The sequence below is a fragment of the Rhineura floridana genome, chromosome 8 (genome assembly GCF_030035675.1).
Source record: "Rhineura floridana isolate rRhiFlo1 chromosome 8, rRhiFlo1.hap2, whole genome shotgun sequence".
Lineage (NCBI taxonomy): Eukaryota > Metazoa > Chordata > Lepidosauria > Squamata > Rhineuridae > Rhineura > Rhineura floridana.
Genome location: NC_084487.1, coordinates 83,408,860 through 83,421,791, shown reverse-complemented (window position 1 = coordinate 83,421,791; position 12,932 = coordinate 83,408,860). Strand labels below are relative to the sequence as shown.

Below are 12,932 nucleotides of genomic sequence, written 5' to 3'. Positions count from 1 at the left end.
CTGTGCCATTTCAAGTGGCCCAGAGCAACCTCACTCAGTGGCTGGCCATGCCACTATATTTCCCCACAGTACTTCAGTTTGAACAATGCTATATTCACTAATAGGCAAAAAAACTTGCAGTTTAAGAACGCACCTATAGCCAACATATATTTCCATCAAATCTTAAAAAGCAGGGAATTTCAGCAGCTATATGAATGCACCAGGGGAGCAGGAGACCTGACCTCTCTGAGATATTGTACTGTCCTACAAATTTGTCAAAATGCAAACACAATTTGGGTTGGTCTTTCACAGTCCAATCCACTTGCTGTGTAGCTTGGAAGAATTTGGTAACACGTGCCTCTGAGCATATGGTGAGTGAACTTTTCTGCTTTTTAATCTGGGAGGTAAGAAATGTGATCCTGTGCAAGTTTGCTGAGAATGGATTGATCACTTGCATGCTAATTGAGTTCAGTGGGATTTACTCCCCTGCAATCATGCTTGGGATAGCTGAAACTGACTGCAGGGGATGGGGAGGGGAACAAGCAGGAGGGGGAGGAGGAGGGCAGGTTTGATCATTTTTATGTTTATTGTGTTCAATGGGATTTATTCCTGTGCAATCATGCTTAGGATAGGTAAAACTGACCATGAGGAGGGAGGCCTGGAGTGGGCAGTGGAGGAGGAGGAGGAAGGAAGAGGGTAGGAGAGGAAGAAGGGAGGAGGAAGAGAGAGGAGAGAGGAAGGAGGGGAAAGGCAGATCTGATCATTTGCATGCCTACTGAGTTCAGTGGGATTTACTCCCATGCAATCATGGCTAGGATGCAGAAGATGAAGGTCAGAGTATGGGGCAAGGTCAATAATAGGATACAGGTACTCTGTAGCTGATTTTTAATTAATTTCAACAGATTATGAGAACTCTGACAGAAAAAAGTTCAACGGGGTCTGTTTCTCTCTCTTTTTACACTTTGAACTCTATTCTCTCTGACTGTTTTGTGTATCGCTATGAAAATTTAGAGGGTTGTTAAGCAAGCATTTCTGAGTTCAACACTATAAGTTTTGTAAGGTTTTGTTTTGAAGTGAGCTTATGGGAAGCATCAGAATGGCATGGGGGTATTTTCAATTTAACATTGCGGAATGTGAAAAATCCATTCTGACTATAGTATACAGCCACCATCATGGCTGTATAACTATAGTGCAGCATACTGCCAGATGCATTCTTGGAAAACCAAGATGGTGGCCCAGAGGGGCTCACATTATCATGTTTAAAGTCAAATTGAAATGGATTTCCTTTCCATCTATCAGATCATTGGCTTGCCAATGATCAACCCTATTTTTCAGAGATGGGTCAGGCAGCCAAATATTTTGTGCACCCAAAGGCTAGGATTTTGAAAATGGTGGGGCCAAGGAATAGCCCATTTAGAATGGGCAGATCCACCATTCCATTTTGTAATAAGGTATATGTCCTTTTCCCTTATTCTATATCTCCGTTTGCTGCAGTAAGGCTACAAGAGAATTTATCAAATAGTTGAGGTATAACATTTTAAAACCTTTTTTTTTTTGGCCGTGCCTGAGGATAACTTTTCTGTTAATAAACTGCTAAGTAAGCAGATGTATGACACAAGATCAGTGTAGTGACATGAATGCTATATCCAAATGAAACCATCCTAATGAAGATCTTAAGATCACTTACAATACATTGAGATAAAAAGAACTGATGTCAGTGTTTGCTCTAAGGAAAAGGATGAAGACGTTTTAGCAAGTTAAATTTGACAAAACATCTACATACTGGATTGCAAAATGCAGCATGTCATTTTCAAGCAGTAACCCATGCAATTATCCTGATTTGAACAGTACAAATCATAATATCCTGATTGCCATCAGAATATTTTGTTAAACCCAGTAGACTGTTAAAAAACAACTAGAAATTGCTCTCTGTTTTCATTTCCAAAAGACACATTTCCACCAGACAAAAGTAAGCTGAAATGTTTATGAAGAAAAAAGAAAGTGCAGATAAATAATATTTCTTTAATATCAAAGATTATTCTGTAATTAACCAACAGATGTCAGGCCTTTAGATTGCAAGTATTTTAAGTTATAGTGACTGTATCCTTACTTGGGACTTTAGCAGAACTCATTCTTCAGCATGTGTCCATCACATAATTTATGAAAGCTCTGCTGTTATGAACAGTTAGAGGGAATAGTTATATGAAAAGAGGTAATTACATTCTCTGCTGTAGGTTCAATATCTAGGCAAATGACCCAGAGAAAACCTATCCTTGTTCAAAACTGTAAGAAGTCAGGATACCACAGAAGTCCTCTGATTTGTATCTGCACTAAAAATCAGTTAGATAATGCAGTAGCATGACATGGTATTAGAGCTACATAATCCCTCAAATTCTTTTGCAGTGTTAAAGTAAATGAAATTATATTTTTTCAAATGCATAGGTCAGCATCCAGTCATGTCTGCCCACCTGCATAATGGAAATCTGCTTGAATGCCATGACTTCTGGTTTATCTTCTCCCTGCACCCACATCACCCCTCAGATCTGCTCAGGAGGTTTCCTTCAGCCTCCAGAGCAGATTTTGGGGGTGTCCAAAGACTGCAGGGTGTAGGAGAGGAAGAAGCCCCATATCATGAGCAGAATCCACTCACAATATGTTGGATCTCACCAATATATTTTAGTGTTAGCAAATATAGGTAAGTTAACACCAAAATCTTATGCACAATTGCCTGGGAGACTTACTTCTCAATATATAAGCACACAATTATGCTTATAGTGTGCTAAAAGAGGATGATCCCTCCCCCCATGTTTCAGTTTCTTTTTTTTTTTTTTTACAATAATTTTTATTCAAATTTTCATAAAACATACAAAACAAAATCATAAAACATTCAAAGACAAAAAACAAAACAAAAATGATTAAACAAAAAAATAAAATGTTGACTTCCCATTTGTCGCAGATCAAATCAGTTGTAGGTCTACAATATATAACAATCCTGTCTCTTAAATTATAGTATAAAATCACTTTCCTCCAGTAGTTATCTTAATTAATCATCAAATCTCATAAACATTACTTTATTCTTTCCACAAAAAGTCAAAGAGAGGTTTCAATTCTTTAAGAAATATATCTATCAATTTTTCTCCAAATAAACATGTCGATTAATCCATCTCAATAATAATAATAATCTTATTGTCATAACCATAGTCCAAATAAACATATCGATTAATCCATCTCATCAAAATCTGTTAGGTCCAATAATTTCAATAGCCATTATTCCATTATCCATATTAATTCCATCTTCCATCTTCAATAGTCCTGTTAAGTCCAGTAATTTCAGTGTCCAATCTTCCATTATCAGTATTCCATAATAATCTTGCTGTCATAGCCATAGTCATATAATAAGAGTCTGATGGGAATTTCCTCTATCCCAAATATTTTCTTGCCATCAATTCTGAATAAGTTGCTGAAATATTGTTGTAAAGTCATATCTGTGTTCTTCTTTTTTACAAAATGCACTGGCTCATCTCTTGAGAGTTTTTCCATTGTCACATGGCTGCAGTTAATTCCATAGATTTTCTCTATATCAAGCTCCATCATGTCATTCCAGTCCAGAAGATTATCCAAGCCATTGATAACTTTATGTCTAATATCTTCATTAATTTCTTCAGAGATAACGTTAAATTCCAAACAGTAGATTTTATTTCTAATATCCATAAACTCCAGATCTTTTTCCAATTCCACATTTGTTCCAATCTCCAGGGCTTGTATCTTCCCTTTATTTTTTCTTTTCTCATCTCTGATCTCATTCTCCTCTCTCACAGGATACCCTATTTCTTTAAGCTCCTGCGTCATTTTGCTCAGTTCAATTTTCAGCTCCTTACTGCCCTGTCGCAGGGTTTGTTTCGGTATCTCAATCTCATCCATTATTTTCTGAAACATAATTACTTCCAGATTCTCAGCCACTTTCTTGATTGCCATTTTTAAAACCACGAAAACAAAACAAAACAAAAATAAAGAAGAATCACTTCTTATTTCAGCAACAATTGGGTTAATATTCCAGGCTTGATGACATCACAGTATAAACAGAGCAGCCTGCCTTATCTCTCTATGTTCAAGAACACAAAACAAATTTAGTTCCCAGCATCAAAACAGTTAGTGGCGTCGTGAAGAAGCAGATTCGTCAAAATAAAATAGACCAAAAAGAGAATAGTCCCAGACAATATAATGTTCCTCGGAATAGAAATCCCTCTTCTGTTTATATCTTTAGAATGCACTTCCAGGACAGCTTTTTGCAATAGAAACAGAGATAAGCTGTTAATTTCGTGAATAACAGAGAAGAGTTATAGCTCACCCAGAAGTTCTTTAAAGCTGATTCATTTGACAAACCTCTTTTTGCTGCAACAATTTAAACCAAGTAAAAAAAATAATAGAAAGAAGGGTGCTTGCCTGTTAGTCCGTTTTCTCTTTGAAGAAAAGATAAACGTATCGCATTAATCAGATAGAGCTTGTTCGGAAGTCCGTCCGGCATTGCTGGCTGGACCTTTTCTCATAAATTAATGAAATCCAGTCCTCCCAACAAAAACAGGCTTTTGAGGTTGATCTCTACGTTTCTCCCTGCCCGGGAGAAATTTCATCAGTCAAAAAAAAAAAATGTTCTGACTGATTTATATCTGAATAAGCTTCTTTTGAGGCGGGAGCCTGTCTCAAAAGCAGGCACAAGCGAAGTCACCCTTCCCGGAAGTCCTCACCCTTCCCGGAAGTCCTCACCCTTCCCGGAAGTCCTCACCCTTCCCGGAAGTCCTCACCCTTCCCGGAAGTCCTAGTGTTAGCAAATATAGGTAAGTTAACACCAAAATCTTATGCACAATTGCCTGGGAGACTTACTTCTCAATATATAAGCACACAATTATGCTTATAGTGTGCTAAAAGAGGATGATCCCTCCCCCCATGTTTCAGTTTCTTTTGGAACTAAATCACCAGTATATTATTATTACACACTCACTCTGATCCGGCAAGGAGATCCAAGCACAGAAGCAGATCTCCACATGTAAATCTGCTGATTGTATGGGCACTTTTGTGTGCAATATAGTGCACACAGAGACCCCCTAGCTAGAGGTTTACATAAAAATTAGTGTCTTTTGTTTATCCAGTTACTTGGGCTACAAAGTGGGTAGTTAGCAATGCCACCATCAACTTTAAGAACATAAGAAGAGCACTGCTTGATCAGACCAAAAGCCCATCTAGTCCAGCATTCTGTTCTTACAGTGGCTAACCAGATGCTAATGGGAAGCCCATAAGCAGCCCCTCGGTGCAATAGTACTCTTCCCATGTGATTCCCAGAAACTGGTATTCAGAGGTATACTGTCTTCAACAGTGCAATTGGAACATATTCATGGATAATGGCCATTGACAATCTTATTCTCCATGAATTTGTCTAAGTCTCTTTTAGAGCCATCCAAGTTGGTGTCCATTGCTACATCTTGGAGTGAATTCTATAGTTTAACTAGGTACTGTGTGAAGAAGTACTGTATTTTGTTAATCCTGAATCTTCCAACACTCAGCTTCATTGGATGTCCCCTAGTATTATCATATACTTTTTGAGGTGAGGTGATCAGAATTGTAAACAGTATTCTACCCCATAGAATTGTATAATGACACTGTGATACTGGCATTTTTATTTTCAGCCCCTTTCCCAATGATTCCTAGTATGGAATTTGCCTTCTTCACAACTGTTGCACACTGGGTTGGCATTTTCATCAAGCTATCCACTACAACCCCAAGATCTTGTTCTTTGGCAGCCCTAATACCCTGTTGCGGGATTGGAGTGACCAAGTCCAAGCCTGCTCCTCACTTCCCATAGTTGGCTTGAAGTGTGACCTGGCTTTGATTCCATGTACTGCCTTCAAGTTGATTCTGACTTATGGTGACCCTATTAACAGGGTTTTCATGAGGCTGAGAGGCAGTGACTGGCCCAAGGTCACCCAGTGAGCTTCAGGGCTATGTGGGGATTTGAACCCTGGTCTCCCAGGTCCTAGTCCAACAAGAGATGTCTCACAATGCCAAAGGAGTAACATTGACAACTCTCATATATATATATTCTTATTCTATACTCTTATTATATATTGGATATAATGTCATCCTAGAAGTCAGTCATATCCAATCTTGTAAATTGCTTAAAATGGGATGTAAATGTTTTCCTGCCAAAGCAGAAAGGAATTTAAGTGGTCTAAATCAACAACATTGCCTAATGCCTATTATATTTTTGTTGTATGTTTTGTTTTTAGTACTTGAAAGGGGACTTGAGATTTTCTAATCTGAAGCAAGAAGATACGGGCATGTATCAATGTGTAGCAGATAATATACATGGAATGATTTATTCAAATGCTGAGCTGAAAGTTATAGGTTAGTGAAAACATAATGTTTATTATTTCAAACCATTTCTAGTAAATAAAATAGATAATGTGGGTATGGGAATGTTCTGCTGTGCTACATTTATTTAAAAATGTTTTGTTGCATTGTTATGTAAGCAATGTTGGGAATTTGTTGGAGGGCTGACTTAATTAAAAATAAATAAAAAAACTGATGAAAGTTTGCATCTGTATTTGTTAATTGTGGTCAACGGGTGAAATAATACTCAGACAACAGCAGCTATGGTTGAATAAAGGGCCACTTTATTAAATAACAAACAAGAACGTTTAAAGTAACCTGCAGAGGTGAAACCTAAGTGCGGGAACTAACTATAGGCAAGCAGCTTGCCCTACAGCTCTCGGGTGACCAGCCCCTGCTGGGGCAAAGGGCAAGCCCCTTTTGCTTACCCCTTGCCCCGGCCACACCTTATAGGTGAGTAGGGAGGCCTTCCCACATCACCACCACCCGGGGCCGTAGAACCCTCAGGTGGATGAGGTAAGTTGGCCCCAAAAGCAGCCCATATCCTGCCCTCGGGCCGTAAAACCCTAAGAGACAGGCCTCCGGAACCACCAATCACCTTGAAAGGTGCCTAAGGGGGGCACCTAGCTGTCGTTACCTATTTCCCCTCCCGCACTTTACCGAATTCGTGTCTCAAATGTCCACATTAAGATTTTGATTTGAACCAAATTAGCCAAATTAGCCAAAATACAACCTATTAATCATGACACCCCGTAACCCAGCTCCCTCCATCTCCCAAAGTGTGGAGCAGGCAAAAAACCTGCCCGCCAAAAAGGGTGGGCAGGATAAAAATTCCTACTCGGCCCCGAAGCGACCATGGGCACACCGTAAAAGAGGGAGGGCGGGGTGGGCATCACGAGCCAAGAGGAAGTTGGAGGCGGCGGCGTGGGCTTAAATAGCCCCTTAGCTCCACCTCCTCCATGCAGAACGTCACGCATCATCTCAAGGCGACGCGCAATGTTCCCTTCCTTAAAATGGCTTCTGCGGCTTCACCCTCGGCCGCAACTATGCTCCGCTCCCCAGAGCTTCACACAGGTAAGCGAAGCTGCACTTGGCAGAGTAACCAACAGAAGCACTAGTTCATTAGTCAGTGAGGACTAATTCCAGTCTGTGTAGCTATGAGTTGAAATATTTATTTATGAGGGTATTTTAGTCCTGGTGTGCTACTATAGTAGGAATGGAAGTTTTAAAAAAAGTTAAAAAAAGAAAAAGTAGACCACCTCACTATCCACAAGTGAACACTTTTTATTAACACTTCTATTAACAATATGATTTGTTAATTTCATACTGCCTTCAGTATCTCAAAGAGAAAAACCTATATTAAGGTTTTGGTATATACACTATGCTTACATTTAATTGGTTTATGAATTTATTATCTGGTAAAAAGACAGATTATCAATACTTTAAGATATGCAGATGATACCATACTCTTAGCAGAAACCAGTAATGATTTGAATCGAATGCTGTTGAAAGTTAGAGGAAGCATGAAAGCAGGACTATAGCTGAACATCAAGAAGACTAAAGTAATGACAACAGAAGATTAATGTAACTTTAAAGCCGACAAGGAGGACATTGAACTTGTCATGGTATCAATACCTTGGCACAATCATTAACCAAAATGGAGACAATAGTCAAGAAATCAGAAGAAGGCTAGGGCTGGGGAGGGCAGCTTTCAGAGAACTAGATGTATCACTGAACACTAAAGTTAGGATCATTCAGACCATGGTATTCCCGATCTCTATGTATGGATGTGAAAGTTGGACAGTGCAAAAAGTGGATAAGAGAAAAATCAACTCATCTGAAATGTGGTGTTGGAGGAGAGCATTGTGCATATCATGGACTGTAAAAAAGACAAATTTTGGACACATCATGAGAAGATATGATTCACTAGAAAAGACAAATCATGCTGGGAAAAACAGAAGGGAGTAGAAAAAGAGGAAGACCAAACAAGAGATGGATTGATTCCATAAAGGAAGCCACAAACCTGAACTTACAAGATCTGAACTGGATGGTTTATAATAGGTGCTACTGGAGGTCGCTGATTCATAGGGTCGCCATAAGTCTTAACTGACTTGAAGGCACATAACAACAACAACAAAAAGACAGATGATCTTTAATCAGTTGACATGCCTGGTGGATGAGATATCTTTAATTCGGCAATATGTAATATTTAGGCAACAATCTCTTACATTGAGGAGTAACTCATATTTGAGTTCATTGGGACTTACTTCCGAGTAGACATTATGGGATTGCACTGGTAGTATCTGAAATGACTAACATTACTTATATTTGTTTTTCTTTGCAGTTTTAGCTCCGACCTTTGAATTCAGCCCTATGAAGAAGGAGGTCTTGGCTGCTATAGGAGGCCAGGCTATAATTGAGTGCAAGCCTAGAGCAGCTCCTAGGCCAAAAATCACATGGAGCAGAGGAACAGAAATTCTTAGAAACTCGACACGGTCAGTATTATTTGGTTAGCACAGCTACCACAATTCATGATCCACTATTTCAAATGCAGCCTAATATAGAGACCACCAGGAACTTAATAAATCCCCAGAATTAGTGCTTATCCGGGGCTGGAAAAAAAAGTGTGTGGTGAGAGGAGCACCAACAGGATAGAATAAATGGCTGTGTTTAGCTTAGTGAGTCACATTAGCCTCCTTCACATGAAAGTACTCCATGCAATTAAAGGGGAGTATAGACATTCCCATCCTTCTGTCTCCATGTCCCATGACTTCTGTACTGTGAGCAAAGGTCTTGAGCTCCATAAATATAGCCAGATCCCCATATCTTTAATCAATGTGCTAAGGTCAGAGATACAGCCAGGAAGATAGTATGGTGTCTGGGGTGGAGGGGGGCAGTGGTGTAACCTTGCTTCCTTTTAATCATGTGGAGTCCTTTCACATGAGTAATGCATGAAATAGTGTGCAGGCCTCAGAGGAAGTCAGTATGAAATTGTTCTACAGTGTTTGCATTATTAATTCCATAAGATAACAATGGAGTTCAAAACCATTTTTGTTGATAGCGTCACACATTTTTATAGCTAAGTTAAATCAGCTACACTTAAATATAACAGTCTTTCCAAAACTACATAAATATCCTCAGTCAGGAAGTTCTTTTGTTATTTCCTACTCTGTGCAGCCTCAGTGATTTCAGCCTCATGGTTTAATAATGTACTTACCGAAATATGAAACCGGAACCAGATGATGTATTTGTTTTAAACGTTTTCCTAGGCAGATACTTATAGGATCATTCTGCATATTTTAACTTGCAAGAGGATGCAGATTGCTTTCACAAGCCTTTGGAGGAATAATAAGTTGAGGGAGGCTGATTTCAGAGGCTGATTGTTCTCTTCATAATATGAACATGTAAAAAATTAATCTCTTTCCTGGCTGTTTCACTAAGATCCTACAGATACTGCAATTTTAATTTGTTATGCTTCTCTTTGTGCTTCAGTTGATGCATTAACCCAGCAGAGTTTTCACTGCTGATCTATTTGACATGAAAAGACCGTACCCTTTTTTTAGATTGGTAAAATTAAATCTTTTCATTAGCCATAGAAACTATTCATAGAAAACATGTAGCTGGTGTTTTCTAAATCTCTTTGCTTCCTGTGTTGATAGCTGTTTCTATTTGGTTTGATTTTTTTTTCAGATATTAACACATTTTGTAGCTAAGAAGATTCCTCATAACTATGAAACCTCAGGAATTGAAAATTATAATCAGGCACTCTCATGTTGTGAGTTTCTAAATCCTATGCTGCTCTGAGTACATTATAGAAAAGTAACATCTATCTAGCCCTCTTCAGTCTTTCACCTAAACACATGATGGTTAAAATTGCATAGAGGAGCAGAGGCAAGGCCTGCTTCAATGTTTCCACATGGCAAGTTTCTCCTAGACTTTCATGCTTGATATGCACATTCTTTTGTTAATTCAGGGTTCCCCATCATGGAGAGACTTTAAGCTCATTCAGCTGAAGGTGCATAAAAGACCATTCTGCTCAACATATGAAAGTTTGAGAGGAGCTCTACATGTGGAAGCAGGCTTTGCATGTGTAACCTTGCACCTCTACACGATTTGAACCTTCACATGTTCAAACAAAAGCCTGAAAAGCTTTTTCTATCTGTGTCCATCCATGTATATACTTGACTTGAGCCAAAACAAATCTATTAACTTTGTAGCCTTCTTCACAGGTTGTACCTAGATTCAGTCCTCATTGGTTACATTTGGACAGCATACCAAACTATCGTTTAGTTTGATGTGAACTAGTCTAGCATCTTGCTGGACTCATGTGTTCTGTCTGTCCCTCTCCTCTTATTGCATAGAGCCTTGACTTCCTCTTTTGGTTAGCTGCAGCTTGTCATGCTGTCTGAACGGGCAAACTGTGGTTAATATTAACTATGTTTAGCTTAGAACAGTGGCTTCTGAAGTGTGCTTGTTTAAACTGACCATAGTTAATGTTAACCAGAGTTTTGCATGACTTTATTGATTGATTGATTTAGTATATTTGTATGCCGCTTTTCATCACTGGGTGACCTCAAAGCGGCTTCCATAGCAAGAATAAAACAATATAATAAAAACAATTCAGAACATAATAATAATAAAAACCTTCAACAGTATCAATGAAGTAATGCCACCAAATATTACAAAACAAGCTCAAAACTCAAACCAATCTAGTCTGCAAAAGTTAGAGAAAACAAATATATATGTAGAGAGAAAACAAATATGCAGCAGAGCCCCATCATTGTATGACTGTCCATGTCTCCAAGAGGAGAAAGTTACACCACTGGGGCACCACTATAGAAAAGACCCTTCTCCAAGTCCTTCTGTGGAGAGAGTGATGTAGCCACTGATATAGCCACCCATCTGGTATTGGAGGAGTTCTTTCAGGCATTCTCATGAGCGCACAAGAACAGCCATTTTGCTTCATAGTGGCCACCCTGAGACACCTACTTATAAGCTTAAGTCCTTACTGACATTGAATGGGCAGTGCCCAAGGCCACTGCCTTGGACTTCTACAGCTAAAGATCTTGCTGGGCCAAACCTCTGAGACAATTCTGCTGGCAGGCCGGCAGGCAAACAGCAGGTAGGTACTCTCAGGATGCAGCAAATGGTTACCAAAGTCCCTCTCAACACTGCTTGGACTTCTACAGCTAAAGATCTTCTTGCTGACCACACCTCTGAGGGCTGCAGGTGGTGACAATTGGCAGGTGGAGACAATTCTCCTGGCAAGCAGGCAGGCAGGCAGGCAAGCAACAGGTAGGTGCTCACAGGGTGCAGCAGATGGTTACCAGAGTCCCCATCTTTGTACCAACCTGTTGAAGACAAAACTAGAACTCAGTTTTAACTTGGTAGGTAAATGTTTTGGTTTGGTTGAAGAGGCTGCCAATACAAGCAAATGTTTTTTTCTGATTGCACCATCTCAGCAAACACGTCTCATCTACTCATGACTCACACTGAATTAAATAAAAGATGGTGATGGTTTGCCACCAATTTTTCATTAGTCCATAGCATCAAAAACATCAGGGTACTACAGCTATGTACTGTCCCCTATCCTAAGATGGGGGAGGCTGGACAGGCATGGCAAACTGTGGTTAATTCCTTCTTTCACATGAGCTGAAGAGCAAGTAATGAACTCTTTTACTGAATATAGCTTCCTGCTTCATCCAAATCAGAAACTATGGCCAACAGCTTTGGAACAAGCCAGGATATTAACCCAGATTCAAACAAGAGCTTCCTGGTTCATTCAAAATGGGAAACTAGTTAGTGGAAGATTTCCTGACTTGTTCACTGCCTCATGCAAAAGAAGGAGCAAAGTGGCTGTACACCACTGTAAGATTCATTCATATCTCAGTTTATTAAGCCAAGACCTGATCATCTGAACACAGCTATTGTTTCTTTTGATGTGTTTCCTAACAATTTTTCTTCAATAGGATACGGATTTGGTATGATGGAAGTCTGGAAATTATTAACGTCACAGCAGCCGATGCAGGCAACTATACCTGTTTTGTAGAAAATTATAAAGGAAAAGCTAATGGTTCTTCTACTCTTTTAACCACAGGTAATTCATTCACTGAAAATGTGTTAAATTCAAAAGACACAGTGAAAACAGGATAATGCTAGTGTAGTATTGCATGCCCCTGAGTCTTATTCAGATAAGTTCAACAAAAAAACTTCTGCATAAACTTAGAATAATATATAATATATTAATATAGAACAATTTATAATGTATCAAGCAAGCTAGCAATGATTTTATTTTTATAGAATTATTTCTATGGCAGTTCTCTCTTCTAAAAGGTTCTTCCAAAGCAACTCATATAAAAGAAAAAAATTAAAAACCATTCAAAATAGAATAAATCTGAGAAGAAAAATAAACTAACTTAACCAGCAGCAAGAATTTTACATATTTGTATTCTAGCTTATTAAATGTTTCTAGGGTGCCTTAAGCACTAAAACAACAATAACCCCAGAAATATTAATCCAGTAACAAGAAGTCCAACAAGAAAACCTGAAGGGAAGGCCAGAGCATGTCT

General features: G+C 38.9%; 1 protein-coding gene across 3 annotated transcripts in view; it reads left to right on the top strand.

Annotated features, from left to right (window-relative positions):
* The window catches only part of CNTN1 (contactin 1), a 326,339-nt gene that overhangs the window by 236,246 nt on the left and 77,161 nt on the right, over nt 1–12,932 (top strand). For all 3 annotated transcript variants that reach the window (XM_061639947.1, XM_061639948.1, XM_061639949.1), the window contains exons 10-12: nt 6,261–6,378; nt 8,708–8,858; nt 12,333–12,460. In XM_061639947.1, coding sequence (XP_061495931.1) covers nt 6,261–6,378; nt 8,708–8,858; nt 12,333–12,460 — 397 coding nt within the window. The remainder of the gene's footprint in view (nt 1–6,260; nt 6,379–8,707; nt 8,859–12,332; nt 12,461–12,932) is intronic.